This window comes from Podarcis erhardii (genome assembly GCF_964252035.2).
Source record: "Podarcis erhardii genome assembly, chromosome: 9".
NCBI classification, from domain to species: domain Eukaryota; kingdom Metazoa; phylum Chordata; class Lepidosauria; order Squamata; family Lacertidae; genus Podarcis; species Podarcis erhardii.
Genome location: NC_138512.1, coordinates 78,553,695 through 78,570,119, shown reverse-complemented (window position 1 = coordinate 78,570,119; position 16,425 = coordinate 78,553,695). Strand labels below are relative to the sequence as shown.

At 45.4% G+C, this 16,425-nt stretch overlaps 1 protein-coding gene across 1 annotated transcript in view; it reads left to right on the top strand.

Annotated features, from left to right (window-relative positions):
- The window catches only part of HSPA12B (heat shock protein family A (Hsp70) member 12B), a 53,610-nt gene that overhangs the window by 31,844 nt on the left and 5,341 nt on the right, over positions 1-16,425 (top strand). Inside the window, exons 9-12 of the mRNA XM_081876852.1 lie at positions 7,951-8,037; positions 11,277-11,381; positions 13,878-14,136; positions 15,814-15,917. Coding sequence (XP_081732978.1) covers positions 7,951-8,037; positions 11,277-11,381; positions 13,878-14,136; positions 15,814-15,917 — 555 coding nt within the window. The remainder of the gene's footprint in view (positions 1-7,950; positions 8,038-11,276; positions 11,382-13,877; positions 14,137-15,813; positions 15,918-16,425) is intronic.

The following is a 16,425-nucleotide window of genomic DNA, read 5'->3' as shown; positions in this document are numbered from 1 at the left end:
GGTTTGAATTCCCGCGACGGGGTGAGCTCCTGTTGCTCGGTCCCTGCTCCTGCCAACCTAGCAATTCGAAAGCACGTCAAAGTGCAAGTAGATCAATAGGTACTGCTCCGGAGGGAAGGCAAACGGCGTTTTCATGCGCTGCTCTGGTTTGCCAGAAGCGGCTTAGTCATGCTGGCCACTTGACCCAGAAGCTTGACTCGCCCAGTAAAGCGAGATGAGCGCCGCAAGCCCATAGTTGGTCACGACTGGACCTAATGGTCAGGGGTCCCTTTACCTTTATAAGGTAATTAGTCGATTACTTCTCGTTTCAGGGGTTTTCACGGTATTTCATTTGTTTTGTGTAAAGACACAGAGTACCTAGCTTTTAGGGAGCTGCTCCTACTGAGTCAGACCCGTGTACGGTGATGGCCTTTCGGTGGTTTTGAAAAAGGACCAGTGGAGGTCAAATTGGTTGGTGTCTTCTTGGCCAATCCCTTGCAATGCAGGAATCAGAGCTAAAGCATCCATGGCAGATGGCCATCCAAACTCTGCTTTAAGACCTCCAGGGATGGAGAGTCCATAACCTCCAGAGGTTATGGCTATCATATCTCCTCTCATCCAGGCTAAAAATACCCAGCTCCTTACGATGTACTTACAGAAATATTGTAAAGAAATGAGCTCCATAGCAGGATTTGACTAAAGACTTACAACTAGCAATAATAATATTATTATTAATAATGATAATGATGATGATGATGATGATGATGATAATAATAATAATAATAATAATAATAATAATAATAATAATAATTTATTTATTTATACCACGCCCATCTGGCTGAGTTTCCCCAGCCACTCTGGGCGGCTCCCAATCGAGTGTTAAAACAATATAGCATTAAATATTAAAAACTTCCCTAAACAGGGCTGCCTTCAGATGTTTTTTAAAGATAAGATAGCTGCTTATTTCCTTCACATCTGCTGGAAGGGCATTCCACAGGGCAGGCACCACTACTGAAAAGGCCCTCTGCCTGGTTCCCTGTAGCTTTGCTTCTCGCAATGAGGGAACCGCCAGAAGGCCCTCAGAGCTGGACCTTAGTGTCCAGGCAGAACGATGGGGGTGCAGATGCTCCTTCAGGTCTACTGGGCCGTTTAGGGCTTTCAAGGTCAGCACCAACACTTTGAATTGTGCTCAGAAACATACTGGGAGCCAATGTAGGTCTTTCAGGACCGGTGTTATGTGGTCTCAGCGGCCGCCCCCAGTCACCAGTCTAGCTGCTGCATTCTGGCTTAATTGCAGTTTCCGGGTCACCTTCAAAGGTAGCCCCAGAATAAAGAAATGGCCTAATTTAGAGAATACAGTACTGTGGTATAACCAAAAAGCAGGGAAATTATTATGCAACAAACCAGAGGAGGAAGCTGAGGGAAGTCATAGGGGGGAGGGGGGTATTTGGGTTGGATTCATATCTGAGATGATGTTCTTGTGATGAAGATAAAAATGTAAAAATCAATAAAAACTATTTATAAAATAAAATAAAATAGCCATCTCCTTCGACTGTTCCTCATCAGGCTCCGTTTCCAGACCCCTGGTCATGTTGGTCACCCTCCTCTGCACACCTTCCAGTTTGTCAACATCCTTCTTAAATCATGGTGACCTCTTCGTAATTCGTATCACGACCCTTTTAGCCTCCTTCAATACCCCCTCGTCGGTGTGGCACCCTCCCTAAATGTTGACATGAGCCAACAGTGTGACGCAGCAGCTAAAAATGCCAATGCAATTCTGGGCTGCATCAATAGGAGTATAGCATCTAGATCAAGGGAAGTAATAGTGCCACTGTATTCTGCTCTGGTCAGACCTCACCTGGAGTACTGTGTCCAGTTCTGGGCACCACAGTTCAAGAAGGACACTGACAAACTGGAACGTGTCCAGAGTAGGGCAACCAAAATGGTCAAAGGCCTGGAAACGATGCCTTATGAGGAACGACTAAGGGAGCTGGGCATGTTTAGCCTGGAGAAGAGGAGTGGTGATATGATAGCCATGTTCAAATATATAAAAGGATGTCACATAGAGGAGGGAGAAAGGTTGTTTTCTGCTGCTCCAGAGAAGCGGACACGGAGCAATGGTTCCAAACTACAAGAAAGAAGATTCCACCTAAACATTAGGAAGAACTTCCTGACAGTAAGAGCTGCTCAACAGTGGAATTTGCTGCCAAGGAGTGTGGTGGAGTCTCCTTCTTTGGAGGTCTTTAAGCAGAGGCTTGACAACCATATGTCAGGAGTGCTCTGATGGTGTTTCCTGCTTGGCAGGGGGGTTGGACTCGATGGCCCTTGTGGTCTCTTCCAACTCTAGGATTCTAGGATTCTAGGATTCTAGGATTCTAGGATTCTAGGATTCTAGGATTCTAGGATTCTATGATTCTAGATACGCACTAGGCCACTGACTGCATAGGGATGAGAAAGGTTGGGGGGGAGCAGTAGCTGGGGGAATTAAAAGGAAGCACAATCCACATTAAGCCAATGTGAGATGGGCTGATACCCATGCGGTCAGTTGCCTTTGCAATAATAATGATAATAATAATAATAATAATAATAATAATAATAATAATACAATTTTATTTATATCCCACCCTCCCCAGCCAAAGCCGGACTCAGAGCGGCTAACAACAGTAAAATAATACAGCATTCTAAAATCAATTCATTCTAAAATCAAATTAATGGCAACCATTGGGCCAGAGTTCTGTGAGGATTACCAAAGGAGGGGGTCAGGCTGTGCCTTGGCCAAAGGCCTGGTGGAACAGTTCTGTCTTGCAGGCCCTGAGGAAAGATGTCAAGTCCCGCAGGGCCCTAGTCTCTTGTGACAGAGCGTTCCACCAGATCGGGGCCACGGCCGAAAAAGCCCTGGCTCACTGTGGCCCGGGACCTCCAAGATGTTTTTGTTTGAAGACCGTAAGGTCCTCTGTGGGACATACCAGGAGAGGTGGTCCCGTAGGTACGAGGGTCCTAGGCCGTATAGGGCTTTAAAGCTTAAAAACAGCACCTTAAACCTGATCCTGTACTCCACCGGGAGCCAGTGCAGCTGGTATAGCACCGGATGAATGTGATCTCACAGCAAGGACCCCGTATGGAGTCTCGCTGCAGCATTCTGCACCCGCTGGAGTTTCTGGGTCAGACTCAAGGGCAGCCCCACATAGAGCGAGTTACAATAATCCAGTCTGGAGGTGACTGTCGCGTGGATCACAGTGGCTAGGTCAGGGCGAGAGAGGTAAAGAGCCAACTGCTTAGCTTGGCGGAGATGAAAAAATGCCGCCTTTGTTATAGCTGCAATCTGCGCCTCCATGGAAAGGGAGGTGTCGAAGATTACACCCAAACTCTTAACGGACGGTGCTGGCACTAATTGCGCCCCCGCAAGAGATGGGAGAATATCTTGTGGCACTGAGTTCCGCAGGTGGTATGTGCATCTTCTACCCAGCTCCACCCAGTTTTCCCTCTTGGGCCGCCTATTCTCTGACGGAGCCGTTTTAAAAACAGTAAGAAAAAGGGGAAAGCATCAGAAGACAGTGGTTTAAATTAAGGTTTCCACGCATCTGGTCTTCATTTGATTTTATTAGCAGAACAAACCACAGTTAATAAAGAACCCGTCTCACTGCAAACAGCTTTGCAGAGTCTTCTGCAGCTCTGCCTGTAGGAAGGAGAGCTGAGGGAGCCAGCGAGTGCCACACCTGAAGTTTCCAGGATTTGAATCACAATGCCCCTCCCTCTCCTTCTAAGCAGAAGTATTCAACCCCTCTCTCAGATCAACAACCTTAGGACCCTTTCTGAACACAAAACCTGGTCTGCCTCACAAAGCAAAGGCATTCTGCACATGCTCAGGAAGGGAGTATTGTACATACGATTACTAAAAAAACCCCATGGGCTTCTCAAAAACAAGTCATGTCACACGAATCTCATTTCTTTCTTTTTTTGATGGAGTTACAAGCTTGGTGGATCAGGGGAATGCTGCGGACATAGCGTATCTTGACTTCAGCAAGGCGTTTGACAAAGCCCCCTGTGACCGTCTTGCAAGGAAGCGGGGAGGTTTTTAAGCAGAGGTTGGATGGCCATCTGTCACGAATGCTTGAGCTGATATTCCAGCATTGCAGGGGGTTGGACTAGATGTCCCTCAGGGTCCCTTCCAACTCTATGATTCTGGGATTCATTTATCGTGACATTATATCTTTCTTTATCTTTTTTTTAAATTTGAATTTTATTTATTTGTTAACATTCTTATATTACATTGGTAAACGTTTTCATATTACATTACAGGACTTACTATAATATAATTTCCAACATCCATACAAAAATTATATACAAATTTTATATACCTAGAAAGAAAATGAAACTAAAGAAAGAACAAAGAGAAAAAACAAAAACAATTCCCCCCCCCAAAAAAAAATCATATACATACCAACACACTAGACTTCCTGTCTATCCCCTTCTCGGTGGTGGCGCCCGCCTGTGGAACACCATCCCACTAGATGTCAAACAGAAGAACAACTACCAGACTTTTAGAAGACATCTGAAGGCAGCCCTGTTTAGGGAAGCTTTTAATGTGTGACATTTTGGTGTATTTTTAATCTTTGTTGGAAGCCGCCCAGAGTGGCTGGGGAAGCCCAGCCAGATGGGTGGGGTACAAATAAGTTGTTGTTGTTGTTGTTGTTGTTGTTGTTGTTGTTGTTGTTGTTACTGTATTATTATTATCTTCCTCCATGGGTCGTGCAAACTGCTGTTTTGAGCAAGGAGGCGCTGGGGCTGAGTTTATGGAACCAAGCAGGGTTGTGGCCCAGAACACTGGTCTAACCGTTACACTACACTTTGTACATGTTCAGAGGCACTGGGCCCAAAGGGCCAGAACAAAGCTAAGCCCTCCGTAGGTGTGAGCTGAGGCAAAACATTTCTCTTTGTGGCTCAGGCTGAGTGGCTCAGGTGATACACCTTCCGAGTTACAATACGATACGATAATCTTTATTGTCATTGTCCCATACAGAACAACGAAATTGAAAATCTACATAACACATTCAAAACCCAACAAGCCTGCTATCCCAGCTATCCCAACCTGGTTAGCACCCTAAAAACTCTGATACCCCATAATTAAATACAATGTACTCCCATAGAGACTACCTTACACTGTGTTTAAAACCAAAATCGCATTTGGGTAGAAACTGTTTCTTAGGCGGCTAGTCCTAGTCTTTATAACCCTGGACCTTCTTCCAGAAGGCAGAAGCTGAAAGAGATCAGAGGGATTTTGGTTTTCAAATGCTGTCTTCTCCAAAAGTGACTCTGAGGTGCTAATCTGAAGGCTGCTTTTAGATCTGTGCATGCTTGTGCGAGAGGCAAGGTCCGTAATTCTAAAGGAAGGCTTCCGTCTTGAAGCCAAGGTAGGGAAGCCGGAAGGCAGGAGACTCTCAAGAGGGAAGTTGTGGGGAAATGGCCTGTTTCCTGAAACCTTGGCCAGGTCAGGGAGCTTCCCTACATCTGTTTAGCCTTGGGGGGGTGGGTGTGGGAAGGCTAACTGCCCTCAGCCCCACCATGGACCATCCGGCCTGCACTGCAATGCTGCTTTTACCCAAGGCGCTCCAGATCTTGCTCGTGGCAACTCCAGAACAACTCCAGATTGCTGAGCATTGCTCCTGGACTTCTTGGGAGTGTTCCCAATCGCAGGTCTTGAATCTCTACCTCATTTATTAGGCGTGTTAGCTGTGATTCCTGCATTGCAGGGGGTTGGACTTAAAAACAACAACAACAACAACAACAACAACAACAACAACAACAACAACAACAACAACAATTTATTATTTATACACCACCCATCTGGCTGGGCTTCCCCAGCCACTCTGTGCGGCTTCCAACAAAATATTAAAATACAGTAATGCATCAAACGATGTGGATTTAATAGAGTAGAATAGGATAGAATAGAATTTATTATTTATACCCTGCCCATCTGGCTGGGCTTCCCCAGCCACTCTGGGCGGCTTCCAACAGAGTATTAAAATATAGTGGTCTGTTAAACATTAAAAGCCTCCCTAAAGAGGGCTGCCTTCAGATGTCTTCTTAAAGTCTGGTGGTTGTTGTTCTCTTTGACATCTGGTGGGAGGGAGTTCCACAGGGCGGGTGCCACTACCGAGACTCTTGGGGGGGCCCTTCCATTTCTACAGTTCCATGCAGCGCTTTTTCCCAGGGGGGGACACAGGGGTACGCACCCCCCTAAACATTTTCTGTATCTTTGTACCTTTGTCCATTTACTGTATTTATTTTTCCCGATTTGAATTATAAAATGTTGGTTTTTTCCTGAGTCAAAATGAGAGTATATATATATTTTTTAGGAAAAAAGCAGTGGTTCTATGATTCTAAGCCCGAGAGGTTTCTGAAGGCAAGAACACCCCTCTGTGTGTCTGCTTCTCTCCAGCTCCCTTCTGTACCCTTCCTAATAAGATGGTGCCCAAGGCCAGAGGCAGAGTTCCTGCATTGCAGGGGGCCAGACTAGATGGCCTTTGGGTGCCCTTCCGACTCTAGAATTCTAGGACCCTTTGGAGCACTGGAGTTACAGCTAAGCTGAACTGTGTGAAATGCCAGCCCAAGAGTCCAGTTAAAACCATACCTGGACACACACTGTGTTTTCTTTCAGCTTTCAATTATTGTTTACCTTCAACTATAATAATAAATACTAATACTAATACTAATACTAATACTAATACTAATACTAATACTAATACTAATACTAATAATATTTATTTATACCCCGCCCTCCCCAGCCAAGACCGGGCTCAGAGCGGCTAACACCAGGTATAAAAGCAATTGATTGAAATACAACTTAAAAACAAGATTAAAATACAACATTAAAATGCAGCCTCATTTCAGTGGAAACTCAAATCAAAAACTTTTGGGGGGATAAAAACGTCAAGTCTTCACCAAGGCCAACTATCCAGACTGGTCCTATGTGGGCCAGAAAAAAGCCAAGGAAGTCCCCAAATAGGAGTTCCGTCACAGAAGGAGAAAGGAAAAAGGAAAGAGGGGGTGGGGATCAAGTTGATTCCAAGCCAAAGGCCAGGCGGAACAACTCTGTCTTACAGGCACTGCGGAAAGAAATCAGATCCCGCAGGGCCCTGGTCTCATGAGACAGAGCGTTCCACCAGGCCGGGGCCAGTGTTGAAAAGGCCCTGCCTCTGGTTGAGGCTAATCTGACTTCCTTAGGGTCCGGGACCTCTAGGGTGTTGCTATTTATGGACCTTAAGGTCCTCTGTGGGGCATACCGGGAGAGGCGGTCCTGTAGGTACGAGGGTCCTAGCTCCCCCGCCGAAGAGTTCAGTGTGATCTGGAAGCTTGCACCTTGTACTTTCACCTACAACTAGTCCAACTGAAACTCCCTGGGTGACTGTGGGCCAGCTACTCGCTCTCAGCCCAACCTCCCAGGTTTGTTCTGAAGATGACATAGGGAGGTGGAGAGCCATACGCCACCTTGTGCTGCTTGGAGGAACGGCGGGATATAAATAAATAATAAATAAAATAAAAGAATAGGGATACGGGTGGCGCTGTGGGTTAAACCACAGAGCGTAGGACTTGCCGATCAGAAGGTCGGTGGTTCGAGTCCCCGCGACGGGGTGAGCTCCTGTTGCATGACTGGATCTAATGGTCAGGGGTCCCTTTACCTTTACCTTTAGCTCAGTCGGTTATGAGTGTGGTACTGATAATGCCAAGATTTTAGCTTCAATCCCTGTGTGGGACAATCGCATATTCCTGCATTGCAGGGCATTGAAGATCCTCAGGGTCCATTCTATGATTATAAAACAAAACAACAAAGGGATTATTCCATTCCCCCTCCCTCTCCCTCTCCCTCTCTCTCTCTCTCTCTCTCTCTCTCTCTCTCTCTCTGTGTGTGTGTGTGTGTGTGTGTTTTCCCCATCTTGCTCCTGCCTTACTTTCCGATTCGTCTCCCTGCAGCCCGAGAACAACTCCGCCGTTCCAGACACAGCCGCACCTTCCTAGTAGAATCCGGGATGGGAGAGCTCTGGTCCGAAATGCAGACAGGTAGGAAGAGCCAGTGGGGCAATTCATTTCCCCCCCTCCAAATCCCCCCCCATTTTTTTTATTGATTTTCACACAATTATAAACAAACAAACAAACATAAATCATAACCTTATTAAAGTTACACTTATTAACATTGTTAATTGACTTCCTCGTTTCCCCTTGGTTGAATTTCAATGTATAGCCTTTTAACGGTTTTCCAAATAAAGTTCTTACAAATTTAACTTGAACAATTAACATCCTTGATTCTTTCCGTTTCTAGATTAAACATGTGAATTCTTAACTTAACTTATGTAAAATCCTAAGCCAATCAAGTACCTGCAAGCTTTTCCCAATTAGTTTAACTTAACATATTTAACTAAATAATCATTAAATTTTGTCCATTCTTCCTGATACACCTCCTCCTTCTGGTCGCGGACTCTTCCAGTTAGGTTGGCTAGCTCCAAGAAATCCATCATCTTCATCTGCCATTCTTCCACCGTAGGTAGTTCTTGCATTTTCCACTTTTTAGCTAGTAAAATTCGAGCAGCAGTTGTGGCATACAAAAATAATTTAACATCTTTCTTGGGCAGTTCCAGACCTGTTATTCCAAGAAAAAAGGCCTCTGGTTTCTTTATAAATGTATATTTCAACATTTTTTTCAACTCATTATAAATCTTTTCCCAGAAGTCTTTCACCTTGGGACAGGTCCACCACATGTGGTAAAAAGTTCCTTTTTTTAATTCATTTTATAACACAACTAAACAACACAAACAGAAAAAACAAACAACGCAAACAAATTCTTGTCTTATCCTTATTTTTTCTAAATATTGTTAGGTGAGCTTCCCCAAGTCTGATTTTCCCCATCTGATTTTCATTTTACCTCATCTTTAGCAGTTTACATATATCATAATTTTTAACCTTTTTAAGAATCACGCTTACTTTTACCATAAAAATCTTCACATTTTATCACTTACAAACAATACTATTTTAAAAATACACTTTCTTCTACTTCTCACCCTACAGCCTATATCCACTTCCAAAGCTATTCTGAGATTTAAATATTAACATATTTTTTCAAATATTCCTTTAAACTTCTTCCAATTTTCTTCCACCGTCTCTTCTCTCTGGTCTCGGAGTCTCCCAGTCAGTTCGGCAAGTTCCATATAGTCCATCATCTTCATCTGCCATTCTTCGATAGTTGGTAAATCTTGTTTCTTCAAATTCTTCGCTAGTAATATTCTCACAGCTGTTGTGGCATACAGAAGCCAGTGGGGTAATTCAAAGGCGAGGTAAAAAGGGAAATTCAACTGATATTTTTTTTACGAAGAATTCACAAGTCAGCTGGGATGTGTGTGTGTGTGGAGCAAAATATTCTGCAGTTTGCAGGACTGATGGATTGATTACAGTGGTATCTTGGTTTACAACCTTAATCCATTCCGGAAGTCCGGTCTTAAACCAAAGCGGACTTAAACCAAGACGTGCTTTCCCATAAAGAAAAGAAAATCAGGATTCAAGAGTTTCCTTTTTTCCTTTTTTATAATATATATATATATATATTTAATATTTTTTATTGAATTTTCTGTTTTACAATTTAGAATGCAGTGGAGGCTCGGGTTGCAAACGTGATCCATGCGGGATGCATGTTCGCAACCCCCAGCGTTGGCAACCTGCAGCGGCGCGTCTGCACGTGCGTGGGTTGCGATTTGGTGTTTCTGCGCATGCGTGAGCACCAAAACCTGGAAATAACCCATTCCGGTACTTCCGGGTTTCGGCGGATCCGTAACCCGGAAAAACGCAACCTGCAGCGTCTGTAACCTGAGGTATGACTGTATTCATTTAAACATCCCTAAAATATCAACAACAACAATAATAATAATGAAGACAGGAATGCCTGGCGTGCTCTGGTCCATGGGGTCACAAAGAGTCGAACACGACTAAACGACTAAACAACAACAACAACAACATATTATTTTCCATTCAGCAGCCTAACAGCCCATGGATAGAAACTGTTTTTTAGCCTGCTGGAATTTTTCTCGCTCTCCTAAGGCAATGATCCCTTGCGATGTCATCTAGCGGTCTCAGGGGATAGCCCATGATATCATGTGCTGTGTTACTATATACAGGAACAGAAATGGATCTTAACTTCTTGTTGTTTAGTCGTGTCCAACCAGGCACTCCTGTCTTCCACTGCCTCCCGCAGTTGGTCAAACTCATGCTGGTAGCTTCAAGAACACTGTCCCACCATCTCATCCTCTGTCGTCCGCTTCTCCTTGTGCCCTCCATCTTTCCCAACATCAGGGTCTTTTCCAGGGAGTCTTCTCTTCTCATGAGGTGACCAAAGTCTTGGAGTCTCAGCTTCAGGATCTGTCCTTCCAGTGAGCACTCAGGGCTGATTCCCTTCAGAATGGAGAGGTTTGATCTTCTTGCAGTCCATGGGACTCTCAAGAATCTCCTCCAGCACCATAATTCAAAAGCATCAATTCTTCGGTGATCAGCCTTCTTTATAGTCCAGCTCTCACTTCCATACATCACTACTGGGAAAACCATAGCTTTAACTATATGGACCTTTGTTGGCAAGGTGATGTCTCTGCTTTTTAAGATGCTGTCTAGGTTTGTCATTGCTTTTCTCCCAAGAAGCAGGCGTCTTTTAATTTCGTGACTGCTGTCACCATCTGCAGTGATCATGGAGCCCAAGAAAGTAAAATCTCTCACTGCCTCCATTTCTTCCCCTCCTACTTGCCAGGAGGTGATGGGACCAGTGGCCATGATCTGTTTTCTGCATGTTACACAGCTGTATAGATCCTCAAACTATTTAGCTGATTATCATCAATAAAAAGTTTGTGAATGTTTATTCAAAGCCAGCCAAGTCCAGTTCGCTTTGTTGCATCTTCAAATACTTTGTAAAGGGTTCCCTTTCATCTTTGAAGTCTCATCCTTGTCCCATAGCTTGTATGTCAGTTTTGCCAGTTCTGCATAGTCCATCCATTTTTCTTGCCATGATTCTTTATAGTTGGGGTTTCTTCAGTCTTCCATCCTTGTGCTATTAGGACTCTCGCGGCCGTTGTTGCATACATCTGGACTCTCCTTCCTTGGAGGTTTCTTAGCAGAGATTGGGTGGCCCTCTGTCATGGATGCTTCAGCTGAGATTCTTGCCTTGCACGGGGTTGGACTAGATGACCCTCAGGTATCCCTTCCAACTCTGTGATTCTGTGATTCCTTTCCCGAACCTGGCATCACACCTTCTTTTCTTCATCCCGCAGGGGACCGCTACATCGTGGCCGACTGTGGCGGAGGGACGGTGGATCTGACCGTGCACCAGATTGAGCAACCGCAGGGGACCCTCAAGGAGCTCTACAAAGCGTCAGGTGAGGGGGGGGCTGGGGAGAGTCCACAGAGCAAGGCCACCTGCAAGGAGGTCCAGGGCTGCAGGTGGAGGAGAAAGGCAAACTTATCTCATTCACGCTTTCCGAAACCCTGTGGAAACACAGAATTCATACTTCTCCGAATTTTGCGGTGCAGTTCTCCGGCAAAACAATGCGTGCAAGAATGCACGTGACTGTGGTAAAGCGTGGATAAAACTGCATATAACTATGGTAAGGAGAGCATGGGAAAGGAATCTGCTTGTGCTGGTCCCGGGGGGAGGGGGGGTTACCGTGCGGTGAGGTCCGTGTCCGGTCCGAGTCTGAAGTGGGGTCCAAGGCAGGGAATCGGGCGTGGTCAGGAACTCTGGCAGAAAGCAGGACAGGGTGCTGGCAGGAACAGGTAACCAACGATGTTGCTCCCGCAACCTGGGACTGGGCTGGCTGGCTTTTATCTCCTCTGAGGCATAGGGCGGTCCCAGTCCACAGGTGACTCGCCTCTCCTGGCCTGGAGGTGAGCACTCCTCCTGCGAGAACTTAGTTCCCTCCGCCTCTCTGCCCTAAGCCTCTGCAGCTCCGGAGAGGCTGGAGGGTTACTGGACCCAGAGGCAACCTCAGCTTCCCCTGACGGGGCTGAGAGTGGAGCACCTGCAGGCAGTGGGTCCTCAATCACCTCCGGAGCCAGAGCGGATTCAGCTGGTGTCTGCTCCTGAGGATCTGGCACAGGTGAGGGCCCTTCAGGTTCAAGGCCCTGCCCCGGCGAAGCCGGCCCTGGAGGCGGGGACTCCTGTGCAGGCTGGGATTCCTCAGGTTCAGCCTCTGAATCCGATTCCCAGGCCATCACACTGCTAGTGAAAACGACATTAAGAAGCGCTTCATACTGGGGGAAACTGCTTTGCAGAAATGTGCATACAGTCGTACCTTGGAAGTCGAACGGAAGTCCATTTGACTTCCAAAACGTTTGAAAACCAAATCACATCTTCTGATTGGCTGCAAGAAGCTCCTGCAGCCAATCAGAAGCCACGGAAGCCCCGTTGGACATTCGGGTTCCAAAAGAATGTTCGCAAACCAGAACAGTCACTTTTTGGGGTGTTCAGGAGCCAAAACGTCCGAGTTCCAGGGCGTTCAGGACCCAAGGTACAACTGTCTTTGGCAAAATTCCACACAAGTATGACCGCAGCCCTGAACTTTCATGTAAGCCGTGCAGTTTTGCAGCTTTGTAAGGCTGTGCCCAAGTTTGTCTCCCACCCAGCTCTTTGGCTAGAACGGCCATTCCTGGGTTTCCAGGGTTGTCTGAAGCTGGCCTCCCCTTTTGGTGTTCTGATGTTAGAGTTCCACCCAGTGGCTGAAACTGAAATAGCAAGCTAGAAGCAAAATAAGAAGGAAAATCAAAGCCTTTGCTTGAAGGTGGAAATGCAAATGTCTGGGACTCACTGCATTCTTCGGATAGGTTGTTCATATTTGCAACAACACATTAAGGAAGTGCATTCCTCAGTTCAGGGGGCCACCCTAGACAGTGCCCTGACCGTTGGGAGAACAACGAACAATACAAGCAACATACAGACCAGTATACTAGATAGCACTGTAATTCTTATTGCATAATATACATGATTTAGTAACAACAACAAAAATGTGTGCACTTGTAAATTCTCCAATATATTTGAACTGAACACATGTCTGTCAATCTTTGAAAGTCCGCAGAAGTATAATAAGTCTATAGTTGAAACAAAGTAATAGATGCTATCCTGTGGGCTAAGCGGTAAAACTTTTTTTAGGCGTTCATGGTGCCGAAGTAGTAGGTGAATAACAACGGACAGTGATCCCGAATAATCTGACTGTTTCGCTGGAATCTTCTTCAGCACAACCCATAGATTAGAAAAATGCACAAGGAGCAGTGGTCGTGTGGATATGCAATACGTTATTCACTTACTTACTTTCAAAGATTGACAGGCGTGCGTTCATTTGATTTCAAACATATTAGAGAATTTACAAGTGCACACGTTTTGTTTTTGTTACTAAATCATGTATATTATGCAATAAGAATTACAGAATACTATCTAGTATACTGGCCTGCGTGTTGCTTGTATTGTTTGTTGTGTTAGGTTTGCAACACAGGGGTTTGCTGTTCTGTATTGTTGATGTACCCTGACCTTTGGGAGGGCAGAAAACACAGAGAGAGAGGAGCTTCTCATAGGCCCTGAAAGCCCCATATCCTTCATGCCATTATTATTATTATTATTATTATTATTATTAGCCCACCTTTTTCCTCCAAGGAGCTCAAGAAGGCACACATGGTTTCCCATCTCCTCATTCTGTCCCACAACAACCCTGCAAAGCAGCCTAGGCTGAGAGGCAGCCCAAGGTCCCAATTAGTGAACTGCATGCCAAGCGGAGATTCGTACCCTGGTCCCCTGAAGCCCTAATTTGACCCGCTAGCCATTGTGCCGCGCTGCCCCTCTCCCTTGCTCCTTTGACCTTCCCTCTCCCATCACTGCCTTCCAGGAGGTCCTTACGGGGCCGTGGGGGTGGACTTGGCCTTCGAGAAACTTCTCTGCCAGATCTTTGGCGAGGACTTCATCGCCACCTTCAAGGCCAAGCGCCCAGCAGCCTGGGTCGACCTGACCATCGCGTTCGAGGCCCGCAAGCGGACGGCTGCCCCGCACCGCGCCAACTCCCTCAACATCTCCCTGCCCTTCTCCTTCATTGACTTTTACCGGAAGCACCGGGGACAGAACGTGGAGATGGCTCTGAAGCGCAGCAGGTGAGGGTCCCAGAGGGTTGGATGAAAATGGAGGTTGGGATAGATGACATTTGGAGTCCCAAGGACGACCTTGGCCCTGGCAGGGATAAAAGGATCACAATTCCACTGCCCCACCCCAAGTTCTTTCCCCTTTTGTTAAAAATTTGAGGCTTTCTTTCAGTAGAACTCCATCAGGGCAGTGTAGATTGGACACTGCAATTAGACTAAAACAGCATAAAATGAAGCAGAAAGATTGAATGGTCTCAGGATCTTGGACATACTATCTGTTATTTACTGAAGTTCTCACCCTGGGCCAGCAAGGGGATACTGTAGATAGTTTTCACTCAGACCCACATATGCAAATAAGGGATCAAAAGTGACGTTCAGTGATTGGATAGTTACAGAAAGTTGTTACAGTTGCGTTGTACTGGAGCTCTATATAAGCAGGCTGGCTGAACCCTTCAGTTCAGTTCTGTTCTGGCCTGTGAATAAACAAGAGCTGTTTGAAGAATCGCTGTGTCGTCTGAAACATTCACCCACAACTTAACACTATCCATCTAGAGCAATGGGAGAAACTCTGGTGAGAGGATATACGATTTACTGCCTCATATACAATTAAAGAAAATTTTGTAAAGATGTTCTATATGTGGTACTTAACGCCAGTTAAGTTGGCAAAGATATATAAATTGAAATCCAACCTCTGTTGGAGATGTGGTGGAGAAACAGGAACAACAATACATATGTGGTGGAGGTGTGAGGAAATTAAGAAATTCTGGATAGTAGTACATGAAGAACTAAAGAAGATGTTGAAAATATCAATAACAAAGAAACCAGAGACATATCCCCTTGGACTGATAGATGAAGAGATACCACAAGGGGAAGAAAGAATTTTTCTATATGCAAGTACAACTGCTAGAATAGTGATTGCTGCTAGGTGGAAGTCACAAACTATACCCACAAATGAGTAATAGATTTGTAAACCAAATGAGTATTTAATTTTGGCAAAATTAACTGCTATAATAAGAAATCAGTCAAATCAAAAATTTTAAAAGGAGTGAAGAAGAAGAGTTTGGATTTGATATCCCGCTTTATCACTACCCGAAGGAGTCTCAAAGCGGCTAACATTCTCCTTTCCCTTCCTCGACCACAACAAACACTCTGTGAGGTGAGAGGGGCTGAGAGACTTCAAAGAAGTCTGACCAGCCCAGGGTCACCCAGCAGCTGCATGTGGAGGAGTGGAGACGCGAACCCGGTTCACCAGATTACGAGTCCACCGCTCTTAACCACTACACCACAGTGGAAATGTTTTGATGAATATATGGCAAAATATTGCTGAAAAAAAGATACGCTAATATGCCTAGATTAAAATGTGAAGTACTGTATGGAAGAAAAATTAGTAAGGAAAGATAATAAGAATATGTAGATGATTTGAGAAGACTGTAGAATGCAAAGATTATTGTAAATTGTATAATGTGGAGGAAATCGAGTGGGGGCGGAGGGAAGTGGGAGGAGGGAGAAAAGAATAATATGATGAATTGAAGAAATATAAATGTAATGGGGAGGAAATGGTGTTGGTTTTGGTACGTCTGTATTGTAATGTAATATGTGAAAACCAATAAATAAATAAACAGCAAAAAAACAAAACAAATAAAAATAAAAATAAAAATGTATAAGTAATCTCTTTTCTGGCATCTCCAGCGTGAACCTGGTGAAGTGGTCCTCGCAAGGGATGTTGCGCATGTCCTCTGAAGCCATGAACGAGCTCTTCCAGCCAACCATCAGCCAGATTATCACACACATCGGTGAGTCCCCCAGTTGGAGAGCTCGGCTGCATGCAGCCACTCAATGCCAACCTTCTTCCCCCTGTGGGCAATGCCCTGAAATGGGCAAAAGGGGGGGGGAAGTGTGTCAGTTTGTGAGTGTGGATAGCTTCGTTGGTAGAGAATGAACCGCTTAAACTCAAGTGCTGTGAGTTCAAGTCCCGCACTGGGCAGAAGATTCCTGCCTTGCAGGGGTTGGACCAGATGATCCTCAGAGTCCCGTCTAATTCTGTATTTGTATCGTTTTGCTGGTCAGTTCCACCAGCTTGCAGCCTGATCCTGTGGACGGCCGCATCGTCCAAGTGTGAGACTCCCAGGATCCCCCTCTCCTGTGGTCTTGCTACCCTCCAAGTGTCCTTATTTTCCAGGGACAGTCTCGGACTTACAGAAGCCACCTCGGTTTCTGATTTGATCCCAAAATGTCCCACTTGGACCTCCCTATTTTCATCAGAGATCTCTTGGTGGGTATGGAGTTATGCGACCCTCAAGC